This window comes from Crocodylus porosus, unplaced genomic scaffold (assembly GCF_001723895.1).
Source record: "Crocodylus porosus isolate Cpor-Errol unplaced genomic scaffold, CroPor_comp1, whole genome shotgun sequence".
Lineage (NCBI taxonomy): Eukaryota > Metazoa > Chordata > Crocodylia > Crocodylidae > Crocodylus > Crocodylus porosus.
In genome coordinates this window covers 16,666,077-16,683,241 of record NW_017728921.1, presented here as the reverse complement: position 1 = coordinate 16,683,241, position 17,165 = coordinate 16,666,077, and the positions used below count along the sequence as shown (strand labels likewise).

The 17,165-nt window shown below is 42.2% G+C and overlaps 1 protein-coding gene across 1 annotated transcript; it reads right to left on the bottom strand.

The window, feature by feature from the left end:
• Nucleotides 1-6,201: 6,201 nt before the first annotated feature.
• Nucleotides 6,202-16,857, bottom strand: LOC109312823 (T-box transcription factor TBX6-like). The gene is made up of 7 exons (XM_019539133.1): nucleotides 14,199-16,857; nucleotides 13,328-13,550; nucleotides 12,341-12,608; nucleotides 11,685-11,834; nucleotides 9,711-9,787; nucleotides 8,617-8,690; nucleotides 6,202-7,614 (listed from the first exon to the last, which is right to left on the bottom strand). Exons 1-7 carry the CDS (start codon nucleotides 14,317-14,319, stop codon nucleotides 7,577-7,579), a joined length of 951 nt encoding a protein of 316 aa, XP_019394678.1. The 5' UTR covers nucleotides 14,320-16,857; the 3' UTR covers nucleotides 6,202-7,576.
• Between the last annotated feature and the right edge of the window lie 308 nt (nucleotides 16,858-17,165).

Genomic DNA, 17,165 nt, shown 5'->3' with positions numbered 1-17,165 from the left:
AGGGAAGAAAATCAAAGAGAATTAACATGGCTTTGACATACAGGAAACCCTACAGGGGAAATGCACCTTGATTTACTGCTAACACACTTTTAAACAAATAGAGACAAGACCAAAAACACCAGCTGAAGGGGTACCTACAAAAAATAATTTCAGACTTAAGATTTCCTTCAGGCTGCATTGATGGTTTGATAAAACTTCTATCTCCCAAACAGATTCCTGCATTCCAAATACAGTTTGGGCTTTCTTTTTAAAGGTTGATTTTGGGTCTTTATTGATATCAGGCAAATTTAAAAAAAAAAGATTTCCTCCCAGTCTGAGTAAAAGAACTGGCTAATGCAACCTTTCACAGTAATAACAGATATTTTGGCAACGTGTTCCTTTCTCAGTAGAAGTCTTCAGCCCAGTAAAGATCTACAGCCCCAACCTAGTTGATAGATCAGCTAAACATTACTTGCCTAGCCACTGTCCCTTTTACAGTGCTCAGCTATATGAATTTCTTATCACACAAGGTTTGATAACACCCACAGATACACTAGAAATCCTTAAGTTCTTAGTTAGGCCTGTACTGTACTGAAAAGATTTTCAGGCGTGATTGTGTCAGTAAGAGGTTAGGGTTTTTTTGCCGACACAGCTGCACCAGCAAAAGCCCTAGCGCAGATACTATACTAGAGGCAAAAAAGTCCTTTTGCGGGTATAGCTTGGGGAACTGGTATAAACAGCATGCATAAAATAAACTCTGCTGGGATAAATTTTGCCTACCCTAGAAGGATATAATCTCTTAAGTAGGGATAGGGCTTAGATTTTCCTTATATTTCATTCTGGGAAAAAAAAGTCTCATTGAATTCAAGGCTAAACAGAAACTAACGCCTTCCTAGTTTGGCCCTTAATGAGTTTATTCTGTGAGTGTGACCATTAACATTTGTGCTTGCAAGTGCTAAGAGAGGGGTAATCAAATGTCAAGCTTTAGGGCATAAGCTGGCTACCATATGTGTGAGGAAGGGATTTCTTCACACCTATATACAGCGTTGCATTATTGGCTATGCATAGTTTGGGCCAAAAGTGTGGTTTCAAATATCAATCAGTGTCCAACACAGGATACAGGTCTCAGTGGCCCAGGGTCTGATTCCCTACAGCAAATTCTTATGTACCAATCTTCTATTCATATCAAATGGCTTCACTGTATTGCTATGGATGATTTAGGGACCAATCCTGTTCCCACTGAAATAAGTGGGAGTTTTGTCACGGACTTTAATGTGATCAGGGCCAAGCTTTTAGTTTGGTGCATGTAACATATTTTTACCATGCTCATCCCTTTAATGGGTGTTTCTTTAAAGTGGACGTCAGCATAATTAATATGAACCGCAGAAAGAATTTCAGCACCAGGAAGAGATATTTTCAGCCACAGGAGTTAGGCATCTTTAGTATGCTATATCTCTTCCTTTGGCTTTATTTACTTTAATCACTTGCCTTGCAATTTTCTTCTTTTTTGTAGCTCTGTTGCTTATAAATTGACTGCAGTTAGTTAGGTTGTTATACCCAAAATACACTGATGACACGAATGGATTCAAACCTTCAACACTGAACAGGGTTAAAGTCCACTCCCTTTTTACTACAGGGCCAAATTGAGACTCTCACCTTATTGTTTTTATTCAGACAAAATTCCTCAGCAACTCCAATGGGAACTTGCCTGAGTAAGCACTGAATGAGGGCCTCAAGGTTAGCTGAGAAAGTAGGTGGGAATGGAACTGTTTGCAGATCTTTTATCTTTCCCCTGAACTAATTCGTTCACTGTCGGATATATCAGCAGCATGTGCTTTGTGTCACTGCAATTTAGACTGCACTGACGGAATGTACTTTTTTTTTTGGCCTTGGGTCGGAATTAAAAAGGTTGTCCCTTGATTCCCCCTGCTAAAGGGCAGGAAAAGTTATATTCCCCAGCTCTAGACCCCAATTTCTGTAGCAGCAGGCTTCAGAAAAAGGGAGTCTCCAACCCCAGGAGAAAGAGTGCCTTTTCTAGTAGTGCATTGTATTCTGGGGCATCTCAGTTGTGGAGGGTTATATCCTGTGGGATCAGGGAGAAGATGTGTGGGGTAGCTGGGAAGAGGCAGGTACTCATCCCTGGGAAAATTCCATCTGAGGAGGGATTTTGAAGGAGGTGTCAGTCTGGATCCCCTGGAGACGCAAGCACATTTTTGCTGGCTGCCTTTTAGGAATATGGGGTAAAATACAAGACAAATAGGGTATTCTCTTTCAGAAGACATCTATAAGGTGAGCATAGGTTAGAGGGAAGCTATTGTGTGGGTCTGAAAAGAAGGTCCCATGGAAAAGATAAAAGAAAAAGAATCAGATCAGTTTTGCAGGGAAGAAGATTGGTTTTGAGATTAGGGCATTGGACCGAGTACCCAATTTGGGCACAGATAATAAATCAAACAGTCCAGGAATGGGAAGAGGAGACCAGGTAACAGGCTGCCTGAAGATCCTGAGTCTCTGGACAGCGTTATTTTAGGTTACGAAACAACTCAACATGTCCACATTAAAAAAAATCAGAACTAAAAAGGATCAAAAATATAAACTGCTAGCTTCCAGCCTCCTTAACTGGCGCTCTCAGCTCCATCGCTACAGCAGCAAGCAGAGCAGGATAAAAAATGCCTCTGGCTGCTCCCCACCCCCTTCCCACCACTGAGAACAAGGGAGGCAGTCACTGGATCTTTCTTAGCTTCTGCTTCTCTAATGCTGAAGTTTCTGTCGCAGAAAGACGCAAGGGAGCTGTAATCAGAGAGCCTGAGACATGCCCTCATTGAGGAAGATGGGAGAAGAGAGAGAAAAGTGGGTCACATTCAAACTTGCAGTGAGCTGAATTAGCATCCCACTCAGTCAGAAATTGCACAGCAACAACACCGCCAGGGATTTCAGACAAGCGCACCACCTGACTAATGAGTGTGTGTCGGGGCTTGGGGGGGGAACCAATTTGGCATGCATCTCAGGACTCATTGCTTCTGCCATAAAAGGGCACCATCATATGATCTCCCTTATACCTGTCATTTGGGCACACAGTATCACTGTCTGGTGACACACATTTTCTGCAAATACCCATTGCTTTCAGCTCTTTCCAGCTGATTGATGGGAAGGTGGAATCATTAATTCCCAATTACTAGTTAACAACTAGTTCTCTCCTAGCCATTCTAGCAGTGATAGAGACGTTTTCAAAGGGAAGAAAAGAGAATTTGTTATAATTGCTAGAAAGTGTGGCTAATAGCAGCAATCCCCATGAAATTCACCACCAGCAAAGGGGGGAATTTAGCACATTACCCTCTGTCTGTGTGTCCCCAGTGTGCCTGAGGCAGTACTCTGAGAAATCAGATGTGAAAAGGCTGGTGTCTAACAATTCATGGGCAAATTGGAGGGGTGAGAGGGAGGCCAGGAGGAGGAGAGGGATGGGAGTGAGAGTGAAGCACTAAAATGTGAAAGTCAGTGACATACAGCTCTGCTCCAAGCTCATTTACAGCGGTGGATAAAGATCATATTGTGCCTGACTCTAAACAGGAGATCCCCCAGCATGCTGAAGGGAATGAGGGGAGAAGGGCATGGGTGTGGGATGAAAGGAGTGGAGGTGTGACTCAGCTGTTATTTTGTGCCTCTCCAATGAGCTGAGTAAGTAGAAGCAGCAGTCATAATGGTTTTAACATGACAGCCATTTTCTTCCAGCGTATTTCACAGCATGAGAACTTTTTAGCAGATAAAACACAGCAGGAATCCATGCTGCGGTTGTCCACACATACGCCATACCCCAGCCTTGCTTGAACTGCTCAACTGCAAGTTCTTTGGGACACAGACCACATTATTATTCTGTTTGGTACAACAGTGAGTATGGCAGGGTCTTCTTGGTCCAAGCCTCGGGCTCCCAGGTGCTATGACACCACACGTAACAAACAGCATGGTGCTGTCATATTAAACATCAGCAACCTTGTGCCTTACTCACTGGGGTCTGATTCTGCAAGAAACTGAGCACCTTTTAGCTTTGTTTTCCATGTGGAGCTTCCAGAACACAATCCCACCCTGACACACCACCAGGGCTGCTGAGTTATCCTGTACAAAGGTACTGCCAGGAGCAAGTGTGCAGGTACAACAGAAAGCCAGGTCAGTTATAACAAATGCTTAGGGACCAGCTGGTCTCAAATCACATGTTAAGCCCTGCCCGGGCCATTTCTGATTTAATTTGGGAGCTCATAGTTTGTCAGAAGAGGATGTCATCTGAGCACCACAGTTCCAGGACTGTGAAAGAAGCAGAATTGTCCTCCAGAACTTGAACCTTCATTCATAAAAGCATCTAAGCCCTAACAGGTGCGAGGAAACTTCTGTGTTTAACTGAAGAAGTGCTGTCTGCTTGAGTTTGTCCCAGAGCTGTGTGAGCTGCAGTCTGTTCATCTTAATGAGGGACTAGTTCTGGAACTTAACAGTTTAAATGTCAACATTGTTAATTGTCTTAGCGGACAGGTCTAGGCAATGTGCCTTCGCCACAATCTCAAAATGCCTTCTGTGCTTCCCTATATGCCAAAACCATTAACTTTCCACCCCTCCAGCTTCCATTTGGAAACTTCTGTGGTATGTGCATTGCTAACACTAGCGTGTGTGGATTAATGAGCATGGGAAGAGCCTACCATGAATGGGACATAATACAGAATGAGAAAGGATTGGGCAATGTTACTCCCTTCAAGACCTGGAGCAGCAAAATGGCAATAAGGAAAATGCTGCAGTGTGTGAACTGTCCTGGTTTGTCTTTGACTTCAAACATCTCACAGGAGAGAGAAAAAAAGCAAATGCAAATCTGTCCCCTCTAAAAGATCAGATGCCTGAGCAAGAAGCATTGGAGGTGAGGGAATGGACCATCAGGCTGACGTTCCCCTCCCAGCTTTACCACTGCCTCATTCTGAACTTGGGCAAGGTCTCTGCAACTCCTCTCAGGGAAGGGACAGGGAGTATTGGGAAGCCAAAACTAGTGCTTTGAGATCGTCTGATAAAGTGGCAGAAAACAGCAAAATAGTATCATTTGGAGAGATTCCTAATGTGTACAACTTTTTACATGTTGGTTAAAAAAATCCAATTTCCTTTTGTGCTGTAATATAAGGAGTGGGTTCTTAGTAGCTACTTAATGTAGCTCAGGTGATGCACTGCTTTCCTTTGATGATGACACACTGCACTTTTTAAATGACAAGTTTTGAGTGCTCTTTCTTGGGAATTCAGCTGTCAGTTGTTCAGATGTGAAAGGTCAGTACCAGCCAGAGGTTTGCAGGGCTGAAAGCTGCATGCTGAGTCTCGAATTGTATTAGCCCTGAAGTCTTCTGTGTATTCACAAAAAAGAAAAATCACATTTGGAATAACACAAATACTTGAAACTGTTTAATATGTTGGTTAGAGGGGGCCTGTTGGTAGCATCTCCATGTTAATTCACAACAGGACTCCTGAATCGTGGTGCAGTGTGAGGTACACTGGTCATGCTCCTGTTACCACCTCAGAGGTGGCTGCATTTCAGTGATGCTGTATGTAGCTTGCAAGAACTGTGGGAACCTCTGGGGTAAAAGCAAACGTAAATGCAAAACAACATATTACAATAGTAACTGAGGCATCACTTCTGGAAGGTTTGTGGATTGTGGTATCTGGTCAAAGGAATATGCTTGTGAATTGGAGAAATTAAGCTGCTTCCCTCTTCTCTTTCTCATATCCCCCTCCCATCTCCCCTCTGTAATCTGCACCCACTTCTCCCAACTGACTGTTTAGCACTGAGACAAGAAGGGAAATACTTAACAGCCACTTAGCACTACAGGCTGAGTTCAGGCTAGAGTAAAAATCTTGAGGCCTTGTGCTCTTTCAAGTTCTCAGACTCCTGATGTTAGGTGCACTGTTTTCCTGTCAGTCCATTGTGTTTCACAGACACTGCTCAGCACTCTGTCCCATTCAAATCCACAAAAACACCTTTAGAAAATGCTTTACAGCTTGCAGGGGACAGGACAGCAAAAACAGCTTCACAACACAACCAAGAGGAGGAAAGGAGCCACAAAGCATAATACAGTACAATGCCTTCCCTCCTGTGGGCTTCCTGGGAAGCCCCTATCATTAGTGCACCTGAGCATTATGTAAGGCGAAGTCAACAACAAAGGAAGAATTGAATGATTGCCAGAGACAGAAAATATACATTTTACAGGGTGAAGGTGGCAACAAAACACTGTATATTTAATACATAGACATAGCAGTACAAAGGCAGAAACTGCACAGGGTGGAACCTTAAACATTGTAGGTCCAACTAAACGGGGACCAAGATTAGAATAAGCCCTGGTGCGATTTTACTGCACAAAAATGTGACTGACAAGATTCTGCAAAATAAACATGCTCTCAGGTTTACCAATCTCTTCCTGAAACCAGGAAGGGCCAGGCCCAGACCCATATGTCAAAACTCCTTTGACTTAGGGCTCAGATAAAACAGAACTTTACTCTTGGTTCTGCAAATATACCATGATTAATCTTTGCAAGTATTAGAAGATTCACTTATCAAATGGCCATGTTATAAGACAGACCTTGATCAATTTATCAGTTTGAAAATTAGTTTTACTTATTAAATAAGTGGGATACAGTCACATTGTAAGACTGATTCAATATAATACTATACTATAGTGCAATAAGGTTTTACTGTCATAATATAAAATTAACAGTAAAGGAGTCTGTGGCACAACTTACAAAGAGTTAATGAACTTGCTTAAATATTTAACTGCTCAGATCCAAAGTTTTTTATAAACTGTACTCTTTCCCATAGCTCTCATCTTTCAACGTATTTTACAGATTTGCTACAAAATTCCATCTTTCAGAGAATAACTAGGATCATTATTAGTAAAACAGGTATTAAGTTTCAGCTACAAGATGTAATACTCGGGACAAGGAAATGAAAGCCAGAATATGATAAACAAAAGCTAAAACTGGTCGGAAAGTTCTGGCTAGGAAATGCATCCTGCCATCCTCTAGTGCAGCCTGGTTACGTTAAGTGTGACATATGATAGAAATGGAAGAATTTAAATATAATTTTCAAAAAAAATTCTGGTCTTACTTCCTTGATTATATTAATTTTACATTAATTCATCCCTATTTCTGTATTAATATATTTACCTTATTTTTTTCTATTGAAATGTGATGTATATGTAGGCCTAATGCATGTAAAACACTACACAGCCATGGTATACGTATACTGTTTTAGAAAGGGAGCCAGAATTAGATACCCACAAAAAACTATGCATCCTGCAGGAAGAAAGAAGCTGAATTCTGAGAGCCAGAACATATATCTATAACTTGCAGAAAGAATATGAGCTGATAGACTGAGTTACAGGACATATGAAAAGAAGAAACTAAATTCAGAACTAGATTTACAAGGTCCATGTTCAGAAATCTATGATGGGATACATATGCTCTATAGGGAGCCTGAAGCCAGTAACAAAGACCCATAAGTTACATTCATCATAAGCAGGAAGCACTAGTCGAAATGGTTGACCACAGCGAGAAGGAGCAAAAACAATGTTCAGTTTTATGGATCGTTTCAGAGCTGTATTTTCTCCCACCCAACTTGATCAGCACCTGGTAGCAATAATGAGATCTGTGTCAATAACAAACAATTTAGACAGGATTGTCAGGCATGGAAAAACACCTGTCTGGTGTCATGGATTCCAGGGGCCTAGTGGTGGACCCTATAGCCTATGGATTTACACACATTTGCATACACTTACTACTCTGTCTCTTTCATGCAGCTGCTGGTTTATCTCAAATTCCTCGATTTTTTTCAAGTTAGCAAGTTCCACATCCTTGTCCTTTGTTGTAATCATGGGCCCGGGGACAAGCTTCAGCAAGGAATCACAGGCCTGAGGCTCCTCCCTGCCACCCCCCAGTATACTGTGAAATGTTTATGACCAGGATCTTATGACTCTGAAGGTGCTGAATAGCTTGTTTTCTCCAAGTTTCAACTCCTGATGGGCAGCTACAGACCAACATTTAAGCCAGTTTGGTCCCTGGTTGTGCATTTTATTGCCCAGTTTGTCTCTTCAGCTCACATTTGTAAACTCCAGAGTAAATTTCTCTTTGGTTAACACTCTGGAGCTCAAAGAACTTTTCGTGTTTTTATTACATCCTTAGTGATTAAAGGCAAATTTAACCTCAAAACATTCCCTGCTGTGAGTATAAAAGCATGGCATCATATTGGGTAGATGCATTTTAAAAAAAATTAAAAATTAGCCCTCCTAGAGTGGACAAATGTTTTTGGGTTGTTTAGGTGCATGGTGGTGTCAATGAATAAATAAGTTGCAGTTCCTTGGGAAATCACTGGGTGGCATGTGGCTTTGAGGTGAACAAATGACTGTGAAGCACAATCAATGACGATGCTCAAATTTTGCATTCAGTTTCTAAGTGGGAATTTAGGAAGTGATGGAAGTCATATTTGGGATAGGAGTTCCTCTGAATTATCACTCCTGAGGTTACTGGTTTGTTATAGTAAAAGTTCTGCTCTGAACATAGGAAGATCCAGTTCTAGTGAACTCTGGGAAGGCTTTGGGCATGCAAGGAACAAATGGTCTGCTTCACACTTACCAGTGGGGAGCTCACAGCATGTCTCCTCCACACTTGCTTGCTTTACTACCTCAGTGCCTCTGACATTTTTCCTTCTACAATGAAAAAAAACAAATTCAGCCTAACACAGTACAGAAACATCTGTTTACACATGTCCATTTACAGGTGTTCACACAAATATATAATGCCTCCACCCTTGTACTTACACCCACAACTCCCAGAATACCTGCACCTCCAACCCACCCCCATGCATACTGCTTCTCCCCCCTATGTAATAAATACAAAGAATAGATTAGCTGGTTAAAGCTTCCTTGTAAGCTTTTTGTTTATTCTGCACCCACGCTTGATTTAGGCTAGGATCCCCAAAATCAAGTTTAAAAACCCCAATATTTCCAAACAGGGGGAGCTACTGCTCTGCATTTAGTGCAGTTGGTCTGCCTGGTGATTTTCATCCCTGTCCAAGAGTTTATAATCAAGGCAGATGAGACAACAAAGCTGGCAACAGCCCATGGGAAGGAAGAAACAGACAACAAAACTAAAGGGGAAAGTGAAATTATCTTGATACAGCAATGTATAATTGATATTTCAACACAACTAGTGTCTACCAAGGTTTGCTTGAATAACAAGGAATGGCACTACCATATTTATAAACATTCTTTAGAGATTTTAATCATAGTTCTAAAAAGTTTGGCTCTATCCATGTAACATCACATCAGGACTCATTTTAAGTGGCACTTTCTAACTGTGTTTCCCATGCTCCTTTTAAAAGACAGTTCGGACAAGCCATGTCTGAGCTGCAGCATTTATGTCTCTTAGTCAGGTGCACATCATCAGGATTCCATGAATCCAAAAGTTAAACTAAACCAGTCTTGGAAAAATAAATGTCATTTCAAATTCAGACACACGAGTCTTTTTGGGATTGCCTATGGTTTGCTATTAATGGTAAAGGACCATCAACCCAACAGAGGCAATCACAGGAGCTCTAACATAGAAAGGGTGCTAATGATAAAACTGCACCAGTGAGAATAAAATGTGAGGGATTTCTCTCTAATGTGTTGTGTGGAAAAGATCTAGGCAGCTTGGCATAGCAGGAATTGCTTGAAGAAACAGCTTACCGATTTTTCTTATAGCTGAGCCCATTCTCTCTAAAGCCTTTTGCAAATGGATTATTATCAATCTTCATCTGGGTAATCTGGGAGGGGGAAATAAAAAAGAGAGAGAAAAATGGATAGAAGACATCTGAGGATGGAGACACAAAGCAGCAGCAGCAAATAAGCAAAAGGGTTTAAGAAAAAAGGAAAGAAGAAAGAGGAAAAGAGGAAAAGGAGAGTGAGAGATAACAAAACATGAAAAGGAAGAGAAAAGAAGGGGAAAGAATGAGGAAGAGGAATGAGAGAAGAATATTTAGTTATGCTGATACTCTCCAATATTTTGGTGCAATGGCTAGTCTCACATGTCCATTTAAAAATGGAGTTTATTTGAAGAGCAAATGGGACAAGAAACTTCTAAGAAGAAAATCCCTCTGGAAATCTGGAAACAGAAAATGGTAAAACCAGGGCAACTGCTGTCCTTGTGGGCAAGAGTCCAGGAGCAGACTACATCCCAAAGCTAGTACTTAAATGTGCTGGTTCTTAGAAAATAGAAAAAATGCACTTGACCTTAAAATAGAAAAAATGCACTTAAGAGCTTCTTTGGTTTTCTCATTTTTGTCACCACAGTTACACAGGAGAAAGCAAAGAGGAATCACGTCATCACATTCTTTTTCATATTCAGAATCAAATTGGTAGTCCTGAAAACGAAGGGTTGAGGATGCCTGCTAGAGTCAACCATGCTATATTGCCTCCCAAGCACAGCATTGCCCATATACCAGTGCACGAGCACTGTGTGATAGTACAGAGAGTCTTTCAGATGCCTGCCTGGTTAGCCTTGTTCTCGTGCTCAGGTCTAATTATCAGGTGATTACCAGATGATCTAGGGCTGACCAGGACTTTTTCCTCAGGTCAGATTGATAAAAACCCAGGGTTTTCTGTGCAGGATGGAGCATGGATATTTTACTATGATAACCTGAGCATCTTGTTTTGTTCTCTTATTCACTTGTTTTTTAAGTTATAAGGCACCCCAAACCCTTATCAGGAAGGGCCACATATACATTGAATAAATAAAGATATCATCTAATTTTCTTGCCACTGCATCCTTGGTACTTCTGATCTCTAGCTGGGAGACACAATTTTAGCCTCCTGTGGACTGAAATGTTTTAGTTTAACATACATTGTTGAAATTGGTATATAATAGATGGTTGGCTGAAATTTACAGTGGAAGGTCAGAACGGACTATTAGTTCTAGTGTAACCCTTTATATATCACAACTTACTAAAGTTATTAAATCTCATTTCTGAAATCAAAACACCTTTAGCTATTCCAGCACTGGGTTTCTCTTCAGACAAAGCCATGGTAAAATTACAAAGGATTCTTTGTGATGTGGACAAATGATGTGGACAGTTACATCATCAGACTTAAACATTTTCACTTATAATTTGGCAAGGATTTGACTCTAGGTCTCTACTAAGTCCCCTCATCTACGTGAGTGCTGACAGACATGTTAAAAAGACAAAACAGTGCTTTACCAGAAGAGGAATCACATCGGTTTGACCTGGCTACCCAGAGTCTATACAGGTTGTGCACTTCAGCAGGGCTTTTTGGTGCTTTTATCCAATAGGTGATTGAATCACCTATTAGACAGAAATGTCAAAAAGCCCCGCTGAAACACATGAGCTATACAGATGCTGGGTGAACCAGCTCAAACTGACACAAGTCCTCTTCTGGGCATGTGCTGTGCTTGGCGTGGGAGCATGCTAGGCTGAAAGTAAAGTGCAGTTTTGTTTTTTTCCAGGTCCATAAGCACCCAATATTTTAATAGCTTTGATACCTGAACCATTACCCATCATATTCATCACACATTAGCTCATAGGGCTAATGCTCATTCTGCTTTGAGCGAAGGTTTATTTACTCTTCAGTGACTCCTGCTTTGTTTCTTTGGCTTGTGCCAAGTCAAGGAACAAGGAGCTGGAAGAGGATGGAAGGAAAAGTCACCTTGGAATTTTGATAAGCTGTCACAGCCATAAAAGTTGTTTCTGGGAACACAAACGTAGTCACAGCATTCCAGGGCAGGGTGAATGTGTGGTGGCTGGTCAGTACCACATGGAACCGTGGCTGGTATTTGTGCATCGAGTGCAACATAATCTAAAGACAAAGAGAAATAATAGTCAGGAATATCTAATAACTTCATTGTCTCTTTCTCCTATCACTGCCAGCAGGACTCCATGGTCTCAGAAGAGCAACCTGGAAACATTGCAGATAGAGTAGCACGGTGCAGCCACACCCCACCACTTTCAAATAACTGTTCATGTGCTAAGTGAAATACAGGACCCTATCAGGTTTAAGAGGGGCTGCTTTCCAAAGAAAGGGATGATGGTTAATGTCTTGAAAGGAGCTGAGTCAGAGGCTCTAACAGACCTTTCCCACTTTTATTTCCAAGTGAAGCATAATTCACGTTAATATCGATATCAGTTATGGTTATGAAAAGGGGATAACAGTACTCTCCCTATCGTGTAAGATCAACAGAACGGTATTAGGCTCCATCCTAGAACAGTTATGTGCAATGGCCAAGGCTACCTATGGACTAGTACTTTGCAGCACCACACTTCTATTCTAAACTGAGTGTGGTGAAATGGTCAAGCTTTTCTTACATGTTCACACTGCTCCAGGGTATTGTTGGTGATCTTGAGTCTCTGGAACGAGATAGGTTCTTTCATCCAGTGACTGCCAGGAGCAGGGGACTCTGGATGGAGGTAGAAGTGGCTGGGGAAGTGGGGATCAGCTTTTCCAACCACCTCCCAGTGGCCACAGTCCCACTTATATCGTGCATTGTCTGAAGGCACTATATCCATCAGCATCAGGTAGACAGAATGAGGATCCAGGCCTGACGCTATCATTTTGCAGGGTGGGAACATACGTCTGCAGAGGAGGAAAGGAAGGGTTAAAAGAAAGAGATTTAATTTTATGATTGATTACACATTACAGAATTCATCCAAAGGGGTCACAGTACCATTCTTTGGGGAGTGTCATTGTGCTATATGTAATAAAAACTGAAGATCCTGGCCAGAGAATACATTGAATCCTTTTATTCAGGATCTGGGGATCAACCCTGGGGTATATATCTATAGAACAATTTAAAAGGAAGGAGTCTGAGCCACTCCTTTGAAAAAGTGCAATGAGGTTGTATTACTGAATTACAGGTATCATATTAAAAAAGCTGCAGTACATGGGATATTTCATCCTGTGTGCTCTCCCATGGCTATGGTGTCACTGCTCTTAGTAGGCTGTATGGCATGGAATTTTTCCTCAGTAAATATTGTTGGACTATTGCCCACAAAGGACCAAATACTCAAGTGCACATCTCAGCTTGGGTTGCGTGCAGGTAGCATGCTTAGACTCAGAACTCAGCATCGCTTTGGGGGACTCAGCACACTGGTCGCATCAGCTTGAGCAGCAATGGCAGACACAACACTAAACTGGCTAGACAGGGAGAGCCACTAAGAGGCAGGTAAAAAAAACAGCTGCAGAGTGGCACAGCTGATGGAATCCAAAGGGACACAGCCCAAGGTAAGGTGAACATGGAGAGGACAAAAAAATCTGTGCAACACTCATGTCTGGTGATACAGGTTTGTTCTCACCTGCCAGATTTGGTGATGATCATTTCAGTGCCAAGAGTGTAGAACTCCTCCCAAAGTGCCTTGTTCTCCAAAGAGAGATGGACCCTTCCGTAGAATCCATTTACAGCTGGCGGGAGGCAGCCCTTATTCCAAAGTGGGGCAAGTTGCAAGCTCTGAAGTGGAAGCATCTGGAAGCAAGTGAGTGAGCCTTGGCACCTGCTGTATGGTGGCAGAGGGTCACACTCTCACAGGAAGAAGGGGAGAAAAGTAAATGTGTTATTGCATGCCCACAAAGCTGGAATCGAATTAAAGCAGCTTCAGCTAGAACATGAGAAAATAACACCCTAAGTTGGCCATATGAATCAAGTAGCCCTGGGCTAAGCAAGGCCACCTTCCCCTCTGCTGATCCACTTCTACCCTACTCCACTACCCAGATGTCCTGTCTCCTTCTGGGTTCACCAGCTCACATCCTGATTGTCTGTGCTTCAAGGTTGCTAAGGATCTGTGGCACAGCCCTAAAGATGAAATACTAGAGCTCACAAAAACATTCAGAAGGTAGCATGAAGGAACTGAATTGGAGAGAAACCACCTGTACATGCCAATATTCAACTGCAACAGAGGTCACATTCAACCAGTTCTTGGGCCAACATCTTCATTTAAGAGTCTCCACCACAAAGAACCTTCAAATCCCAGGTTGGGAGGACAAAAGCCATGCAGGTTACACTGTCCTTAATTTTCTCTGAATGTAGGGGATGAACGATGAATGACACCTGCAAATCTGTTCTGCCTCAGTCTTGACAAATCATAAGCTAATTCAATCACAGACTTGAAAAGCTATTTCAAAGGGGAAGGGCTCAGAGCTCAGAATCAAAGGTTACCTGAGTTCTCTTACCTGGCATCGGGACTGGTGCCCTCTGCTGGTTGCCAAGGCTGCAGCTGTCACAAGGCTGATGTCTGTACTGGCACTGGTGCCTTGAGCTACTTACATACAGGTGTCCTGGAGCATGAAGCATCACGATAGAACCTGAAGAGAGGCAAAAGGGGTCTGACTCCAGTGCTCTCTAAGACAGGGGAAGAGCGTACCACTTGTTGAAGTAAACCTGCAAATTCAAAGGAATAGACAGAATGAAACAGGGAGGTCAAAATGAGTGAAAGCGTGAAGGTAGAGTGAAAAAAGGGAAAGAATTAATGACAAGAGGCAATGGAGCCAAAATGATAAAGAGCCAAGGATATATACAGGCAATGCAAGCTTCTGCTTTTGGTGTCCTCTCCCCAAACACAAGGGGACCTGCCATCAGCTTTTGTACCTAGCAAAGAAATAGCAAAAAGAAAATCCTATATTTCCACACATCATAATTCACAAAACCTCAACTGTTTGCTCCTTGGGGAGATGCAAAACTGTCTGAATGCTGCTGAGTCTCATACTACACTCCCTCTACCATCCCTGCGATTGGGCCAGAGTTGACAGGGTAGGTGCTCACAGGGGTTTTGTTCCCCATGAGATGTCTCTGGGTGACAGTGGAGGTACTAAAGCCAGCAGCTATCCAGTTAAGGTTGACAAAAGATTGATCCAGGCACAAATGAGGCTATTTTTCTGCCATTCCAAAGTGCTATGTTTACTGGCTGTTCTTCTCACAGCTTTCAGAGAGGTTCGAATGGCTCTCAAGGGAAGATGGGCCTTCAATTTATGCTAGCAACGTTCTCTCAGTGCATTTTACTCCTACACAGTGGCTAGTATGCACTTGCTCACTTTCCACGTCTCAGCAGATTCTTGCTAAGATCAGATGCCCATTTTCATTGCCCCTCTCTTTTCTCAGCTCAGATGCAGGAGATACTCTGCAAATGATATTCCTTTTGCCATAAGAATGCCAACAGCAGCGCGTCTAGGACAGGGGACAGGAGGGACAATGGCTGCTTTTTCCCCGCTATCTCAATGTTAACATACATGAAAGTACCAAACTGGTATGTGTAACAGCTGCTTCCCTGCACTGTCCTGCCAATGTGCTGCGGAGGGGCTAACTCTGAAGATGAACGCTTTGCCCTTTATTTATCACATTTCCTTGGAGGCTGCCCACACAACTGGTGGTACCTAGGACAAAGACATTGATCCACTGAGAGCAGGAATGAGATCCAAAGCTCAGCTGACCAAAGGTCATTACATGAGGGTTACAGCCACTTTATAAAGGAGGTTTGTTAATTCTTTTTTTAAATAACACCCTTCCCACATACTGAAATAAAGCAAAGTTTATTATAACATGTTTCTGGAGATGAAATAGTACCAGATGGAAGCTGAAAAACATGCACCATCCGTGGGTGGGGGAGGGGATCCAAAACAACTGAGCCCATTGTGAAGGCAGGAGATGTTTTTTTTTAAAATTGATTTTTGTACCAAAAGTTGCATCAGACATTTCTCATCAGTGGCTCCACAGTCACACATGGTTGGCTTCTGCTGCCACTGGAATCAGTAGATGGTATCCCATTGACCTCAGCATGATCCAGAGTGGCCTGTGCCACTTAACAGATGTGATGTCAATGCAGATTATCCAATATTGCAGCATGCAGACCCGAAGCCAGTGAGATACTCCAGGCAAGAGAAATGGTGGAGAAGAGAGGCCAAGAGGGCCCTCTCCCTGCCTTGAGTACCCCCTAAGTTTGTAGCTTTGGGCACTGTAGACATTTGGGTTTAACAAAGTAATTTCTTTCTTGTTTTACTTGTAGGATAGTTACCTGACACAGGCCAGAGTTCTGTAATACCCTTGCCCCACAGGAGGGTTAGTATCCTGGCTATGAAGTACAAGCCAGCTAATCAAATATCTGGAGAGTGAAGATGGGAACATGCTGCAGTGGTTTAGGATTAGATAGTGTCATCAGTGGGGTTCACCTTTTATAAAAGCAGCTTGTCAACACAAGTATTTCAGAATTATAAGTTTGGTCCCAAAAATAAAAATAATGGCTTAAAAACCATGAGTGTATTGTGAGTCCTGCTTATTTGCTTTCTGATATTAATCTTTAGGGATGATATTTCAAAGGTTTAAAGTTTTCATGAAAATAAGCAAACTCAATTTCGGATATAACCATTGACTCTAGGAGCAGGTTGTCTAAGAAAGATATCAAACACTGCAAAAATTGTGATAAAACTGCAGAGTCTGGCAACACTGCAAGAATGACTCAGGCCAGGATTCAAGTTTACCCACCACTCCAAATTGGGAAGGGGGTCTCAGAAAAATGTTTACAGTTTCTGCTCATCTTTTAGATGGATGGGTACAAAGGGTTGAGAGTCATTGTGCAAGACTCACTGGCTGAGATTTTATTTAAAAATATACAAACTAACTAAACAATACATGTCTGAGTTGGATTTGGCTCTCAGCCCACAGAGTTCATACGGAAGGGAATATGTTAAATATATGTTTCTTGTTTAAGTATTATTGCTTGATAGGAAACTTTTCCTTCCTTTTTCTTGCTAATTCCTGTTATATCAGGGAGTTATAAGTAGCTTCTTTGGAAGCTTTGAATCACAGAATCATAGAAAATTAAGGTTGGAAGGGACCTCAGGTCTTCCAGTCCACCCCCCTGCTCAAAGCAGGACCACTACCAACTACAGCATCTCAGCCAAGGCTTTATTTAGCCAGCTCTTAAAAACCTCCGAGGATGGAGATTCCACAGCCTTTCTGCAGAACCTGTTCCAGTGCTTTACTACCCTCCTAGTGAGATAGTTTTTCCTAGTATCTAACCTAAACTTCCCTTGCTGAAACTTGAGACCATTGCTCCGTTTGTCATCTACCACTACTGAAAGCAGTCTAGTTCAATCTGCTTTGTAACAACCTGTTTGCAGGTAGTTGAAGGCTGCTATTAAATTCTT

What these genes read in the sequence shown, in the direction of transcription:
- LOC109312823 (XM_019539133.1), bottom strand. Translation starts at nt 14,319, where the DNA reads ATGCTTCATGCTCCAGGACACCTGTATGTAAGTAGCTCAAGGCACCAG. An exon ending in ATCATCACCAAATCTGGCAG is followed by an intron (nt 12,609 to 13,327) that starts GTGAGAACAAAC and finishes CCTCCTCTGCAG; the next exon opens with ACGTATGTTCCCACCCTGCA. An exon ending in CTCAGCTATAAGAAAAATCG is followed by an intron (nt 8,691 to 9,710) that starts GTAAGCTGTTTC and finishes TTTTCATTGTAG; the next exon opens with AAGGAAAAATGTCAGAGGCA.